This window comes from Diplotaxodon limnothrissa, linkage group LG5 (assembly GCF_057381915.1).
Source record: "Diplotaxodon limnothrissa isolate DT_005_m linkage group LG5, D_limnothrissa_male_GT1.1, whole genome shotgun sequence".
Lineage (NCBI taxonomy): Eukaryota > Metazoa > Chordata > Actinopteri > Cichliformes > Cichlidae > Diplotaxodon > Diplotaxodon limnothrissa.
This window is the reverse complement of record NC_140600.1, coordinates 38,353,728-38,370,724: the sequence shown is the minus strand read 5'-3', so window position 1 is coordinate 38,370,724 and position 16,997 is coordinate 38,353,728. Positions and strand designations below refer to the sequence as shown.

General features: G+C 40.9%; 1 protein-coding gene across 1 annotated transcript; it reads left to right on the top strand.

Annotated features, from left to right (window-relative positions):
* Window positions 1-1,075: 1,075 nt before the first annotated feature.
* Window positions 1,076-16,249, top strand: rbl1 (retinoblastoma-like 1 (p107)). The gene is made up of 22 exons (XM_085354735.1): window positions 1,076-1,277; window positions 3,398-3,531; window positions 3,892-4,095; window positions 4,815-4,879; window positions 5,054-5,182; window positions 5,654-5,817; window positions 5,968-6,032; window positions 6,122-6,281; window positions 6,815-6,981; window positions 8,133-8,245; window positions 8,469-8,572; window positions 8,990-9,127; window positions 9,387-9,551; window positions 10,258-10,408; window positions 10,491-10,718; window positions 11,091-11,281; window positions 11,835-12,011; window positions 12,685-12,756; window positions 12,857-12,944; window positions 14,096-14,247; window positions 14,342-14,506; window positions 15,498-16,249. The coding sequence occupies exons 1-22, from the start codon at window positions 1,116-1,118 to the stop codon at window positions 15,690-15,692; spliced, it is 3,189 nt and encodes a 1,062-aa protein (XP_085210861.1). The 5' UTR covers window positions 1,076-1,115; the 3' UTR covers window positions 15,693-16,249.
* Window positions 16,250-16,997: the final 748 nt, after the last annotated feature.

The window sequence follows — 16,997 nt, the reverse complement described above, 5'->3', positions numbered from 1 at the left end:
CACCTCCTCAATGTTTAGGCATTACAGAGCCAAACATGAAAATGAGGAGACAAACACACCGAGAATAACACAGGTAGGCCTATATAGACATTGAGCAGCATTATCATCATTTTTTTTTCATAAATATATGTTTTATTATTTTGAAATCAAGCATCTAGGAAGACTGTTTTTGACCAGGCAGTCCTGAATTTTTTTATTTATTTTTTTTATAAAAGACAATCCCTTAGTATTGTGGAGAGTGTTGGAGAGAAACATTCCAAGATCAGAGGATCCTTTAACGTACTGGGGAAATAGGAAGACATCTTATCCGAACCTTTTCCACCCGGGTTTACAGTTTTTGTGTACCCCAGCTCCATCTGAGCCCTATGAGCTGAGGAAATGGTGTCCAAAAACGCAATGGACTGAATGCAAAAACATTGGATGAACTTGTTTTTCTGAATAGAAATTTATAATAAACTCTGAGTCAAATACATTTAAATGGGTAATGTTACATTCACAATACCTTCATTTTAATTTTCACTTAATGTCATTCACAATATATTTTAAAGATGTCTACAATATTTGCAATGTAAAAAATATAAAATGATTCCATGGAAAGTACAATACCTCACAGTGTATACAAGTATGACTAGGTCATTGAATCAGTGCCTGTTGTGAGTCTCAAGTAAGTTGCCTGCAATGATACTTAAAGTCCAGCAGGTGACAGTACGGAGCAAAACAGCAACACTGTGTCGACACAGTATCGATACAGTTTGGGGAATGTGCTGAAACGCTTCACGAGGCCTCATCTACCCATCACTACCAATAATCAAAATTTAAAATAAATTAACTGAACATTAATTTGCTGAAAGCAAAGAGCCAGAGCGTCTGCTGAGCACGAGCTTTCAGCTTGTGACAGGGGGTTGGGCGAACAGCTCAGGACCGACGCTCCCCTCGCCTCTGATTGGTCCGGGTCGTGAAGTTTTCGCGCCAACGCGCTGCATTGTGGGGGACTGATAACGGAAGTTGTTGTGTCCTGAACAAGTTGGTGGGCTGTGTTGTTTGGCAGTGGGAAAGAGGGGCGCTGTGTTTTGGTTTTTAGATTTGAACTCAGGTTGAAATTATACCTGTCGCGGATGCGGGGCGAAGAGTCTTCGGATTCGGAGTCGAGCAGGATGGAGGAGAGCTCGGTGCGGAGGAGTTTGGAGACGTTGTGTCAGGAGCTGAACATGGACGAACAGACGGCCACAGAAGCTATGGACAACTTTACTGCCATATGGAATACATATACTCTGGAGGTGAATAATGTCCTCTAAATAGTCAGTAGCTGTTTATTGAGTCAGACTCCTGCTAAGCTCATTACTGTAGATTAATTTTCATGTGTAGTGAATGCTAGACCCGGACACGAATACAGCAGTTAAAGGGCTCTGTTTTTACTTTCCACGCTGGAGTCGCACCGGTTAGTCGATCGCCACTGTTTATGAACTAATTATATTGCCAGTAAAATGATCGTGCTGATTTATTCCTGTGTCAGAGTCACCCCTGGTTTCAGCCTCTGTAATGCAAAAATACTTAATGTCCAAGGGAAGCTTTAGTGCTACAGCAGGTATCAGCTGGATCAAGCTAAATTTATACAATATAATAAACTAAAAATAGATGAGACTAAAGACAGCGTATATAGATTTATTTGGCATTTATTTTGTTGAGCTGTTGTTGTCATATGTTGTTTATTGTTTGGGTTGCTGTGATGGCGTGAGTTTCTGATAAAGTAGACACTAGAGTAATCGTAATGTTTTATTTATTGAATGTAACTACTGTCCAGAACCACAGTCTTTGGTCATATCAGGGTTTGGACTGAATAACAAAAAGGGGGAAACGTATTGTTACCACTGACCTTGGTCATGAATTTTTTTTATAAACATAAAGACGCTTAACTTGTTTATGTCAAGCCTGTTCTTGTATACAGGGAGTGCAGAATTATTAGGCAAATGAGTATTTTGTCCACATCATCCTCTTCATGCATGTTGTCTTACTCCAAGCTGTATAGGCTCTAAAGCCTACTACCAATTAAGCATATTAGGTGATGTGCATCTCTGTAATGAGAAGGGGTGTGGTCTAATGACATCAACACCCTATATCAGGTGTGCATAATTATTAGGCAACTTCCTTTCCTTTGGCAAAATGGGTCAAAAGAAGGACTTGACAGGCTCAGAAAAGTCAAAAATAGTGAGATATCTTGCAGAGGGATGCAGCAGTCTCAAAATTGCAAAGCTTCTGAAGCGTGATCATCGAACAATCAAGCGTTTCATTCAAAATAGTCAACAGGGTCGCAAGAAGCGTGTGGAAAAACCAAGGCGCAAAATAACTGCCCATGAACTGAGAAAAGTCAAGCGTGCAGCTGCCAAGATGCCACTTGCCACCAGTTTGGCCATATTTCAGAGCTGCCTTGTCCTTGCAAAGAAAGGTGGCTATATTGGTCGCTGATTTGTTTTTGTTTTGTTTTTGAATGTCAGAAATGTATATTTGTGAATGTGGAGATGTTATATTGGTTTCACTGGTAAAAAATAAATAATTGAAATGGGTATATATTTGTTTTTTGTTAAGTTGCCTAATAATTATGCACAGTAATAGTCACCTGCACACACAGATATCCCCCTAAAATAGCTAAAACTAAAAACAAACTAAAAACTACTTCCAAAAACATTCAGCTTTGATATTAATGAGTTTTTTGGGTTCATTGAGAACATGGTTGTTGTTCAATAATAAAATTATTCCTCAAAAATACAACTTGCCTAATAATTCTGCACTCCCTGTACTAGTGTGGGTGGGTAAAGCTGTGCAGTAATTTAAAGAGTGCTTGTGGTATAGGGATGCACCACTGATGAAATTTTAGATTTTTTTTATTCATTTAAATGCATAAAATTCATGGCAATGTTGTTTATTGAAAATTAAAATGAAAAACAATAAATGGGAATTATTTGAAACCGTGAGTCATGCAAAGATAGCCTACTCTGTGTAACTACTCCATGCTCTTAAACTTTGTTTCATTATTGTGTTCATTTCCTGTTTTCATGCTTGTCTTATTTGTTCTGTAAAGTGTCCTTGAGTGTTTTGAAAGGTGCTTTTAAATAAAATTTATTATTATTAAAACTTAAGTAGAATCCAAAAATTTAAACATGGATAAAAGCAGGAAAGGATATTTTTAAAAAACACAGACACACTCTTATAAGTATAATGTTGATTCCTAATTCATATTTATGAAGCTGTAACAGCAAAATGTTTTCTGATCAGTTTGATGTTTCTTGACTAAAAAGATGAATATGATTGTGCATCACGCAGCTGTTTGATCACAAAGCTTTCTGTTTATGTTATGTATCAAAGACAGATGTGTAAATGTTGTGTTGCTGTTTCTCTGCAGGGAGATGTTGTACACTGGCTAGCATGTTCGCTGTATTCAGCCTGCAGGAAGGGGTCCACTCCCACAGTGGGCAAAGGGCTGATGGAGGGAAACTGTGTCTCGCTGACCAGGATTCTTCGCTCCTCGAAACTCAGGTGAATCTCTGTCAGCTCTGCGCGACCTGACTGTGCAGTTTAAGAAAAATGTAGCAACTGATAAAGCAGTGAAAACATCAGTGTGCCGAATAAATTATGAGGTGGTAACTTACCTGGTTTTAGATGACTGATGGTGAAGAAAAGACTCAGATTCAGTGTCTTCTTTACAGATAACACAGAAAGTGAAAGATTTTTCTGTATTATCTGTAGAAAAATGTGACCATAAACGATGAATGTTTACAAACTGAAATCCTTTAAAAAGTGTGTTACAACATTTCCAGTTAAGTTTTAATGGGAGCCTATCCTCCATTGTTTTGTGTTTGAACATGTACACTTCTGCTTGTTCTGTCCCTTCCTCAGTCTGATCCAGTTCTTCTCCAAGATGAGGAAGTGGGCCGACATGTCCAAGCTCTCGCAGGACTTCAGGCTCCGAATGGAGCGCCTGGAACGCAACTTTGAGGTCTCCACGGTGATTTTCCGCAAGTTTGAACCCATCTTCATGGACATGTTTCAGAATCCGCAGGGAACCGACCCGCCACGGCAACCACGCAGCAGGAAGCACAGGTAACACACACGGAGCTGCTGGTCTAACCCTTGGTTAACATTCTTGTAAAGTTCTATATCTAAAGTATTAAGATTTAAGTTTGAAGGTGTTTGCTTTAAATCCTTCTGATGCCTGACTTTGCAGTGCAAATTATATTAAAGTACATTCAGTTTTCGACACTGCTTAGCTATAAATTTGCTTACTATAGATTTAATTTTGTAGTGAATGTATTTTAGAGCTTCATGTAAAAAAAGCACCTGAGCAATAATAATGAAGGGATTCTCACTTTATTTAAATGCGTAGTTCCATGCTAAACATGGGCTGTCTTTAGCAGAAGCTTCTGTAAATTTCACAAATTCACTTTATTGGTGACTTTAAGCCCAGAGAGGACAGGACGTCCTTTTAGTCCTAAATTTCACTAATGCTGGTTAATTCATGTAGCCGTATGAACATCACAGAGGACAAATTCTCTTAAAAGCTCTCCTGTTTATCAGAGGTATGCTTTCCTCCTGTCAACAGCAGCTCATACCAGAAAGATAGAACACATTTGATTTTGGACACAGGGTCGTTTATGTTTTGTTTTTTGTGATCTTGTCTCATACCATCTTTGCCTCTGGTTAGTTACTCTGACCACACACTTAGTCACCAGCCTTCAGTCTGGAAACGCAGAGATTTTATTCTCGTTGTCACATTTAGTCAATACACACAGCATGACCGTGTCCTCTCTCTGGGTCTGCAGGCGGCTGCCCTGTCACATCAGTGATGTGTTCAAGTTCTGCTGGACTCTGTTTGTCTACACTAAAGGTACCCACAACTAAGCTTGAAAGGACACTTTACATTTTCGAATAACTGATTTCACAAATAATTATGTGCTAAATTTTTTTCTCCGTTTTAGTTTCTTTAAATACAGCTACTAAAATAATTATTATTCATTACAGCCGTGATATATGATGTAACTGTGTGTTTCTGTTTGTGAAGGGAACTTCCGTATGATTGGGGATGACCTGGTGAACTCGTACCACCTGCTTCTCTGCTGTCTGGACTTGGTGTTTGGAAATGCTCTGCTCTGTGCCAACAGGAAAGACCTCATCAACCCGACGTTCAGAGGTGGGGGACCTGTGTGGTTGTCTCAAAGCGTTTTTAGACTAATTGCAAGACCAATTTTTAAAACTTTCAGTTATGTGTTATCTTTTCCACAATGCATTCCCAGAAAGCTCTACATTGATTAACTCCTCAGGTTTTTGTTTCCTAAACAGCTGATCATTGTTTACACTTTTACAGCTGTGATCAGAAATGTTACATCAGGGCGATTAATCACAACATGACAAATTCCTTTTATATGATCAGTGTTTTACGTTTGTACAGTGAGACACTGATTTGCTTCTCGGGAAATTCAGTTTGGGGAATAAACTCTGAGCAGCTGAGGATCACAAAATCTAAAATCAGGTTTTATCAAGCAGAAAATGTAATCTTAGGATCGAGTAGCTCAGAGTTTTCACTAAACCTGCTTTTTGGAACAGGCTGTTGTTGCTCCAGTACCCTCACAGTACATTGGTTCATTTGTGTGTCTGTGTGCAGGTCTGCCTGCTGCGTACCGTGCTGATGGACATATTTCCTCTGATGAGCCTCCTCCATGTGTGTTGGAGAGATTGTGCGAGCTCCACGACGGGCTGGTGGTGGAGGCTAAAGGCATCAAGCAGCACTACTTCAAACCTTACATACAGAAGCTCTTTCAGAAACAGGTGCATTCGATTTATCCTAAACACATGCATACATGTGTTTAATCATTACAGTTCTTTTCCAGCTTTTTTCATTATTTATTTTTAATTTTTTTCAAGCAGTAATTTTGTTTCCCTCCAATCTGCTGCTACCTCACATTTCTCACCAATCAGATCCTGAAAGGTCACGATGAGCTTTTGACTGAACTCTTGGATCCTCAGAACTTCATCGATAACAAGTGAGCAACAAGAGAACAGAAAACAGCTTGTGCTCTTCCCTCTTCTTTCTGTTTTAGAAATGTAGATCCATTTATGTGTGTGTTTGCAGTAAAGCCATAAACAGGGAGTATGAGGAGTATGTGCTGACGGTGGGAGACTTCGATGAGCGAGTGTTTCTGGGAGCCGATGCCGATGAGGAGATCGGAACTCCAAGGAAGATCGTTCAGGAGCCACCTGCCAGCCAACAGCTGCAGCAACATGTGGAGAAGGTAAACACACACACACACCATTAACAACACACACTGAAGGTATAGTCACCAACAAAAGATTTGAAACACCTGCCAGAAAATACCAGGTCACCAGTAAATCAAACATAAGACTGAGAAGAAAAAGTGATTTTCGATTTAAATAATCGAGGTTTTCATAATAAAGTGCGAGGTGAATGCAAAATCCATTTGATAAAGTTTGTATTAAAGCAACAATTATTGACCAATGTTAGTAAATTACTAAGAAAATAAAAGGAATAACAGGAAAACCACTGCTTTTACTTTTAATGTAGTTTAAATAAAGAATAAATGGGCCCAGCCCAGGATGAACTATTTTGTCTTTAAGCACGGATTTAAAAGCAGCCAACAAAGGAGTAGATCTGATATGAAGCAGCAATCTAAAGCTCAACTACAAAAAGTGTGATCCTTCTTTGATTCAAACCTGGATCAGCGAACTCAATAAAAAGTCACAGAGATGGAAAAAACCATTGTGGTGTTACTTCAAGGAAATTTACTCTCTCCCTCTCTCTATGCAGTCTGCCTCTCTCGCCCCCTCCACCCCTCTGACCGGACGAGTGTACCTGAAGGAGAAGGACCTGCTCGTCACTCCCGTCTCCTCGGCGACACAGAGTGTCAGCAGGCTGCAGAGCATGGTGGCTGGTTTAAGGACGGCCCCCAGTGACCATCTGATGCAGATCTTCAAGTCAGTCTTTTTTCTTCTTTTTATTTGTCTTTGCAGAACTACAGCACCAGTGAAAGGGTGTCCAAACTTCAGACTCGTACTGTACTGTACTTATCTTCAGCATGAAAATAGTGAAAGGAATACATTTAAATTAGAGGAGAAAGACTGTATACTGTAGATTTAACAGTGTGAGTAAAGAGTAGAGGAAAAAGGAGAAAAAGTGATTCAATCATGATCATTAGTCTGTGGTTTTATGAGTAAAATTGTTTGACTCAGTCATTTTTAGTTTTTCTGTCAGGGTGTTTTGAGCAGGACTCTTTGATCCCCACCTCCTCTTGTCTGTAGAGTCTTTGAACCTTGTGGTGGGAGGGGTCAGAGCAATGTGGGGCATGTGCATGTAGTAGGAGTTTCTTAAATTGTTTATGAAATGCTACCATATGTAAGTTTCACCAGCATCCTGTTCCTACTCTACCATTTTGGACTCCAGTTGCTAGCTAATGAACTCAGTATAGCAGGAAATGAACCGGTTTGTTTTGGTGTGATTGTGCCAGGACGATTAGGATATCTGTTATCAGCTGCAGTGTAAGACACTGAAGCTGCGGTCCATTGTACTACACAATGAAAGGTGTCATTACTCAGCTGAATGATACTGTAGATAACTACAACATCACCCTGATTAGCCTGCAGGTAGGGAAATGTAAGATGAGAAAATCCTCATCTTGAAAAGCTTGAATTCTCAGACAGATTTTTAAAAAAGGCTAATATTTATTATTATTATTAGTAGTAGTAGTAGTAGTAGTAGTAGTAATATTATTAAGTATTTAATATTTAGTGGCAATTCATGTATTATTTAAGAGAAATAAAAAAACAATAAGAGTTTGAATATTAGTGAAATGGACTGTAAGCATTCAGTTACCATGGATCTATTTTCATATATTTCTGAATCATTAAAAATCCTTTGAACATTTCTTTTGAGTCACAGTTACATCCTCCAGTAGATGAAAGCACGAGACATAACCAAGAATAACACAAGAGTTTACAGAAACAAATGTTACAATAATGCGCTTTTCATAAGACGCATGATCCTGAAACCAGTATCACTCAGTCCCTTTGTGGTGTTTTCTATACTCAATAATGTAAAAACATTTGTTTTGCCTTTGTTCTTATTGAAGGTCCTGCTCCAGAGATCCCACAGAGTCCATACTGACCCGAGTGAAGACACTGGGACAAACCTTCAAAGAACATTACACCAACGACTTGGAGGACACGCCTGGCTCTCATATAGGTAGAACACAGACGGTGGTTTGAGGAGAGGTGTCTTCAGTGTTTAACAGACGAGAGGTTTTTGGTGATGACTAATGGAATCTCACTGTTGTGCACTTTTCTACTCCGATCACTGAATCATTTTTCTGCAGTATGAATTAAAATAGTATTAATTAAACTATGCTGGCTGTCAGACTCACCAAAATCCCTGTAAAGCATAAATGCATGTGTGTCTTTTGTTCCAGACTTTGCAGAGAACCGTCTAAAGCTGGCTGAGATCCTCTACTACAAGATCCTAGAGAACGTCATGGTCCAGGAGACCAGACGGCTGCCTGGCAGAGACATGAGCGTAAGCAGCAGTCAGAGCGTGTTTCATACAATAATGAGCCACTCGCACACCACAAGTCATTTTTACTATCCTACCTCAACGTAGATTGTTCTCCACACAACACTGACATCATTCCTCATCTGATGAGGCCTGTATGTATCTCTATCTCTAATTATACCTGTGGGTATAATTAAATATAAATTTATGTTGCGTAGTAGCATCAGACTCAGTGTTTCTCACTCATATGTCAGTCACAAAAACGATTATGCAGTTGTCAACTACTGGATGAGATGCACGGATCGAAGACGCAGCTAATTTATATCAAGCACCCCCAAAACCCGGGCAGCAAGCCAGACTGTAGTGAAAACACAGAAGAATGCTAACACAGATGTCTGTAGAGTCTCTGGCTCAAGTTTAAAGGTGTGTTTGTGTTGTCAGGTTTTGCTGGAGCAGGATATCTTCCACTGTTCCCTGATGGCGTGCTGTCTGGAGGTGGTGCTGTTCGCCTACAGCTCCCAGAGGACCTTTCCTTGGATCATCAGTGTCTTCAAACAGGTTCCTTTCTACTTCTTTAAGGTAATAGACGCTTAGAGCACACGCGCACACACACACACAACCTTTGCTGAATAAAGGGTTAAAAAAAAAATATCTAGACCACTAAAATCAATTTCCATCTGTGTTGCATCTGCTTAAAGTCATTAAACCAGATGCAGTACAGATGTTTAAATGAACAGCTCCTGTTTCCGGATTGATGAGTAAATAAAACCTGTCCTCTCCCCAAGCAGTTTGGGGTTTTTCACCACTCTGGATTGATTTAGTGTGTTTGTGTGCACAGGTGATCGAGGTGTTTATCCGCTCCGAGGAGGGCCTGTCCAGAGACATGGTGAAACATCTGAACTCCATCGAGGAGCAGGTTCTGGAGTGCAGGGCGTGGACCACAGACTCTGCCCTGTGGAGCGCCTTGCAGGCTGCAGGGAACAAGGTTCCCACAGTGGAGGAGGTCAGAGGAACACACATAATCCATAATAATTATAATATTGATAAAAACCTCCAAACTGTCTAGAAATACAAGCTCTCTCAATGTGCTTTGCATAATTTGTCTCTAAAGGCTCAAATAGAAATTTTAATAGACATAAAATGTCTCAAGTCTAATTTTTCATCATAAAGAGGATCAGTCCCATAAACACGATACTGGTGAAGACTATGAGGCCAAGAGGCAAGTGAAGAAAGATTTACATAGGAAATCACTGAAGTGGGAGCTATTAGACTAATTTCCAGCTTCATAATTTTATCTTTGGACTCTACTGGAGCAGCTTTGCATGAATCACATGTTGAGAACTTGGTGCAGCTCCTGAGATCATCAATTGTATGGGGGGAAAATGTTACTTTTTCTGTAACTGTCAACTTTCAAGTTGAAAAAACATTTACCATTCATATCATCCACAAATATGAATTTGTCTGAATCACAACATGAAATTTCTCTTTTTTTTTTATCTGAAAGTGTTAGATAATACAGTATTAGATAAGAGCATATCAGATTCAGGAAGTTGGGAGTGCACAGTGCAGTTGAAACGCATAACTAACAGGTGGGCGGGGCTTGTGTGTCACTCTAATTGATATGAAGAGCCAAGAGTAGGAAAGAAAAACATGTAAAACTCTGTTTAGAGAAGTCTTCAATAAACACTAAATCTCATCTCTTTCTGCAGGTGAATTTTTCCTCCAGTCTTGACACAGGTTCTGCTTCTGGATCTTGTTCTGTCAGTGGAGGGCAGTCCCACCTGCCCATGGTGGCCCTCTCACCCATCATCCATCCCCGCATCAGGGAGTTCCGGTCCGGCCTGGGCAGCGCCCGTAAAGGTGGGTCTCTAAGCCGGGCGGGTCTTCAGGTTGTTTTTGTAACTTAATGTTAAATTTTTTGTTTTCTCTTCACCTCTTCCAGATGTGCCTCCCTCTCCACTGTCCGTACATGACAGGTACAGCTCTCCTGCAGCTGGCAGCGCGAAACGGCGTCTCTTCGGTGACGACCCACCAGCTCTGTCACCAGGCCTGAACGCCGGCTTAAGCCCAATGTCCTCTCCAGCAAAGAGGCTGACCTTTGGCACAAGCAGCACCCTGAAGATCGCAGGACAGGGGACACAAACCACCGTCCTGAGTATCCCACTGCCAGGTGCTTACACCTTACACCATTCCTGTTTCACTGTTGTCATGGTTGCATCATCAGCCAAAACAGGATAAAATTACATATTTTATTTATTTCTTTTTTTAAACCTCCCTGGCACTGAATAAGCTGAACTGCCACCAAAAACAGAGACTTGGAGAACTCGCATTTGCATTTCTTTACACAGAGTATTCAGGCTCCATACAGAAGAAGGTCAAACCCTCAAACTGAGACGGTGTTAGTACCTTGCTCTGATGCTGGACATGGATTTAAGCCTCTATCCCTGACATGCTGATAGTTTTCTTTGCTAAAATAAGTCCACATAAACGTTCAGGCAGTTGGTTTTTCCTGCTAAACATCTGTTTGTGGGAATATCTGCAGGTACAAATAACACTGACCGCACCATCACGCTGATCCCGGTTCAGCCGTGTGATTCTTCTGCTCCCATCACGGCTCAGTTCCTGCTGACCGCCTCCCCGAGCCGGCCCACCGCCGTTGCCACGACCTCTGATACCCAAGCAGGAAATGGACGACCGAGACGCACAGGATCACTCGCTCTCTTCTTCAGGAAGGTACAGACTGTGAAAGGAGTGTGACATTTTACGACAGGCTGGTTTCATAAAAATCTCTAGTTATAAACCTGATCACTCTACTCTTTTTGTCTGGGAAAGAAACGCGTTAATAAATAAACCTTAAAATGTGCAGAACATAATACAGGTTCCAGTTTAGATGATAAACATCCCACTAGAGCTACAACCAACAATTCAGATTTAATGTCTTGATTTCTTTTTCCTCCTTCCCGCTCAAAAAAAAAAACAGAGCCCTTTTTTATTTGTATTTTTGTTCACATAAAATGTCTCTTTCAGATCTTTGATCAGAACTTTGTATGTCATGCATTACACTGGTGGTTAGAGTAATACAGTTTCATTCTCTCTGAATATGAAAATAAGTAAGAACTAAATACTTTTCAGTTTTAAGATGTTTACTCGAGTAACATGAGCTGCATTAGCCACTGCCCTCCATACATTTATCTTTGACATTTTATTTTTCTACTTGTACAGCAGCTGGAAATGATGAATTATGAAATTTGCAGGACATATAAATCTCGTCCCTCTGCCCTTGCAGGTGTATCACCTGGCTAGCGTACGTCTGAGGGATTTGTGTGTGAAGCTGGACATCTCGTCCGATCTGCGAGGGAAAATCTGGACTTGTTTCGAGCACTCTCTGGTCCACTGTACCGATCTGATGAAGGACCGGCACCTCGACCAGCTGCTGCTGTGCAGCATTTACATCATTTCCAAGGTGAGAACCTGGAGAAAAGCTTCACATTTAATTAAGAAGAACGTATGGCAGCTGTTTTTAAACCACCTGAGGCTGCTGCGCTGGCTTGCTGGGAAATGTCTTTCTGGCATTTTAGCACTGTTTTCTAATTTCTCAATCATGATTTTTCTCCTCGGAGGGAAATGTGTTTCTGACAGCTGCTGTGACCAGCGACCTGTGCAGGAAAGCCAGGCTGAGTCAGCCAGAGAAAAGCAGACAGTTTATTCACAACATTTTATCCTTTAGCTGTCTTAGCTGTCAGTATAGTTTCTCCGATGGAGAATACATTTAATACATGCAGGCTGTTACTAACCTTGCAAATGAAGCCCAGCTGAAAGTTTGAGCAGCATCAACTGTGTCACATCATCGCAGTAGTGTGTATGTATCCTGTTCATTTGTTCTTTTCATAATTGAGCCCAAGTTTCTTTTCCACTGCTGGAAATTCAACTACTAGAACAAAAGAAACATGTGCTTGTAGTAGAGGTAAGGATACCTGAGTTTAGAATCACCTGTGTATTAATGTGATATTTCTCCAGAACAACTTACTAGAAGGAACAGGGCGTCTAGTTTAAGAAATCAATTTTGTTTGTACATCTCTTGACTCCTTCCTTCCTTCCTTCCTTCCTTCCTTCCTTCCTTCCTTCCTTCCTTGTAGATCACCAAAGACACTCACACCTTCCAGGACATCATGAAATGTTACCGCAGCCAGCCGCAGGCCAACAGCCACGTGAGAAACCCCTTTAACACAAGCTAATTACTGATTCTCTTAATCAGTAATGTTATGTTTGTAGAGGCTCCACTCTTACACTCTGTGTTTATACATGTAGGTGTACCGCAGCGTCTTACTGCGTCGCACTCCCAGAGAGCAGGTGGCTGATGAAAACATGGAGGTGGATCCTGTTTCGGGTGGAGAATGTAAGCTCTCACAGACATATGTTTCTTAATGACTTGCTTTAATGTAGCATCAAAGCAGCAGTGTTTATTGGCAGCCGTATTTCATGAACATTTCTAATCAGTTGTTGCATTTAAAAACTGGCAGCATCTTCTGCACAGCAGTTTGATATCTGAATTTAACCTTTTAAGATGTTTGAGGTTAGTCAGGGATTCTCTATTATTTATTTATGTATTTGTACACGCTGAAAGCTTCAGGTAAACTTGTGACTTTTTACAGATGGCGCTCTGATGGCTGACACATTATCCATCTTTTTTTATGCTTTTCATCAGACATATAGTCTATAGTGTTATCTTCAGGGGAATAAAAAATATACATGTATTAGCTGAGAACATCCATCTGTGTGTATTCTACCACCTCCATCTGCCCCAGCAGCCGACACTCATGCTGTACAAACATAAAATACTTAAACTGCAGTAGATAAATCTGACTAAGACCTGGAAACGTCTCAGATTCTCAAACTGTCTCAACTGAGCTCCTCCTTCCAGACACCGTCCATAGGAAGTGCACTGGTCACTGCCCACAGCTGAAGCTCTCTGGCTTCACTCTCCCCTCACTCATGCACAACACCCAGCTAGACTTCATCTCCTCTACCTAAAGCACCTACTCCTTCCTCCCCACCTGGATCAGGCAGTTCCCCCTTTTCCAGCTGAGAACCTACAGCCTTAGATTAACTGAGAGAAATGCTAATTAGCTTTAACATTATTTCAGTTATGGTCCCATATTAGGACTCATCAGAGGGGATTTGACCAGTCTAATTCTGGGGCACGAGTGCTTTGAAAATATGCACGAAAACGTCCCAATAAAGAAAGAAATAGAGAAATGACAAAGTTGTTTTAATACATGAGGAAAAACACGACATCGAGTATGATCAGACCGAAGGAGGAGATACTAGAGCTTGTGTTATGCCACCCAAAGTAAAAAATTGATTCAACCCACTATTTAGGTATATGACAGGAAGAGGAAACAGTGGAGGGAAATTAACGATGTAGTTAGGTGATAGAAAAGCAGGACTTTAAGCAGCTGGCTGAAAAGCTGATGATATGAGGAAGGAAAAAGTGGTGCTCGATATTTGATAAATTACTCAAAACCGTTAATTTGCTTTTCTCTTCAGCTGCAGAGAAAACCAATCAGCACTCGGGAAACTTAAACTGCAGCCAATCAGGAGGGGAGGAGGAGCGTGGTGACCTCATCCAGTTTTACAACACTGTGTACGTCCTGAAGATGAAGAGCTTTGCTCTGCGATACGCCACCAGCGATAACCGGGTACGCTCCTGTCGTTACCTGTCTCCAAGGTAACGATATTATTGCGTGGGTGAATGTTTGTTCTTGTTTGACGTGGCTGTGTCGGTTCCTCCAGGCGGACGCTCCTCCTCTCTCTCCGTTTCCGTCGGTCCGGGCTCAGCCTCTGTCTCCTCGCCGGATCTCTCAGAGACACTCGCTCTACGTCTCCCCTCACAAGAACTCAGCAGGCTGTCTCACGCCGAACTCCTACACCTACAGGATAAACAGCAGCCCGTCTAAGGCAAGAACACACTGTCACTCACACACATGGCGCCAAAGAGTCTCTGTAACAGGACCGGGCTGTATCTGCGATAAAACACAATGTGCCGTTAGTTCTATAAGGTTGTAAAGGACGGCACATCCATCGAAGACTCTGAGCCAAATGGATGAAACAGTTCTGTGCTTCATAGCTGTTGTATCACTCGGCCTGATTGGGACACAGAAATGTGTTGTTTTACACTTTTCTCTGAAGTGTCTGTTGTTCAGTGTTGTTTAACTTCCCAAAACTTTTTAGTCATCTTTTTCGATTCACATTGTAGTGATGATTATATGCAGGCGCTTCTAATATTCTTGTGAATTTATAGTTGGGGGTCTCTCCCCTTTCACAATAAGTGCCCAGAAGCATTTCAAAGATGGCTGCAGAGTGGTGGGTTTTGCTTCTAAAAGACTGTTGTATTTAACCGTTTCAGCCGAGTAAGGTCCTGTAACTCCTAAACTTTCTGTTGATAATTTTAGTCTCATTTAAATCTTGGTCCTTGGTCTCATCAGTGTAATCAGTCATCATCTAGAACAAAGTGTTGATGGTCTGTAGAAACAGCCTCACAGTTTATTAAAAAAGTGTTTTAAACACTGCTCAGGATACATGAAAGGTTTTGTACTAGTTTGTTGTCGTTATCAATAGCTGTTTGTGTGTTGGGAGGGTGTTAAGAGCTCTGATGTACAGCTGGGACATAAATCCAGATTTACAAAAATCCTTCCAGGAAAATATCCTCTACAGATTAGATTTTAAAAAAAAAACATTTATCATTCATATCATCCACAAATATGAATTTGTCTGAATCACACCATGAAATTTCTTTTTTTTTTTCTTTTTTTTTTTTTATCTGAAAGTGTTAGATAATACAGTATTAGATAGTGAGAGTGCACAGTGCAGTTAAAACTCATAACTAACAATAATACACTATAAAAATAAAATGGAAGCAATGCTTCAGTGTGTCCTTTCCTCTCTGCAGGAGCTGTCAGACATCAACCGGATGATCCGGCAGGGCTGCGTGAGCAGGAAGAGAGCCTTCAACATGGAGGGGGACGTCATGATGTCGTTGGCATGCGACTCCCCGAGTAAGAGGGCGTGTCCGGAGAACGGCAGCAGCCCAGATGTGCTGCTGAAGCGCCTCCAGGATGTCGTGTCGGAGCGGCAGAGTCACTGATGGGCCGACAGAGGGACAGAAACTCAAACCTGAAACTCTGCCAGGAAAGTAATGAAGCATTAAGATTAACGGCTCCTCAGGTTCAAAAAGAAAAATCCAGCGACACACAGAGACGTGTTTGATTTCAGGAAACGTAAAGCTAAGGTGCCTGTTTTATGTCTCACATTTGATTTTAATCCAAGGGCACAAGACACCGAACGCACAGCGATATTGATGCTTTTCTTGTTTTATCCACAGCAAGTTGTAGTTCTGCTTCCTGTCTGTCGATCACATTGTTTGATCCACATCACGAAACAAAACTCACACAAGAGGCGAAACGCTCACTGAGAGTTGCGTTACGTCTTTGCACAGAGGTGCTTGTTATATTCGTGTTCAATCCTCGGTGTGACTCACGTTCAGTTCCTTTCAGTTTTAATCCCGCCCCTTTAATTTAATCAACCAATCCGCTTGAATCAGAGGTCCCGTTTTTGATCTTTGAGCTTTTAATTGTTCAGTTGCCTCCACTCAGACTTACTGCCAGTTTGTCCTAGTGGCCACCTGTAGTAATGCACCTGAAATTCCACAGGGAAAGGGTTTTTGCTTTCCCGCAAACCTCTGGAGAAAAAAAAAAAAAAAAGATGTGTAATGAGGTCGGTTTTAATTGTTCTGGTTTTAAATTTTGTTGATGGAGGGATTAATGTTTCTAAAATCGTTCCTAGCAGCTGAAAAATCTGTGTGTGCCTTAGATACATGTAGATCCCAAATCGGGGCTTACACGATGCATCCCTGCTGCCGCCGTCTTATTCAGGAGGTCTGACTGACTTTGGATCACATTATTATACTAAACAGCAAAGTTGTTTTTCAGCTCTGTGGTGTTCCAAAGAAACAGATGCTAAATCAAAGCACCAATTATATATATTTCTTTTTTTTTTCTTTTTTTCTTTTTAACAGATTTTACTGTTTGAGAAACATGTTTGATTAGATAACAATAAGTAATCCTTCCTCTAATCTGACTTTTTGTTTAAATCAATGTCCTGGCATTATAATAAGCTAATGTTGGCTTATGTCAGGAAGGATAAACACCTTTTATAATACTATTATGAAAGCTGTGCTACAAGTCTTATTATGACATATAAAGGATGTTAACTGGCTCGTCAGCTGTGGTCATCCTAAATTACCCGGTCGAGCGTTAAAAAGTTAAATATGTAGCTGGATATATAAATATGTTAACCTGCACTGCGTTGTTCACATAACTGCTGATTTGTGTGCAGATTCCTAAAAGATAAAGTCAGAAGACTATCGTGGACTCCAGCTCTTCAGACTGAA

Coding starts and splice junctions, on each gene's coding strand:
- rbl1 (XM_085354735.1), top strand. CDS start 1,116: ATGCGGGGCGAAGAGTCTTCGGATTCGGAGTCGAGCAGGATGGAGGAG. Junction 6,982..8,132: donor CATCTGATGCAGATCTTCAA/GTCAGTCTTTTT, acceptor TTCTTATTGAAG/GTCCTGCTCCAGAGATCCCA. Junction 10,719..11,090: donor CCTGAGTATCCCACTGCCAG/GTGCTTACACCT, acceptor GAATATCTGCAG/GTACAAATAACACTGACCGC.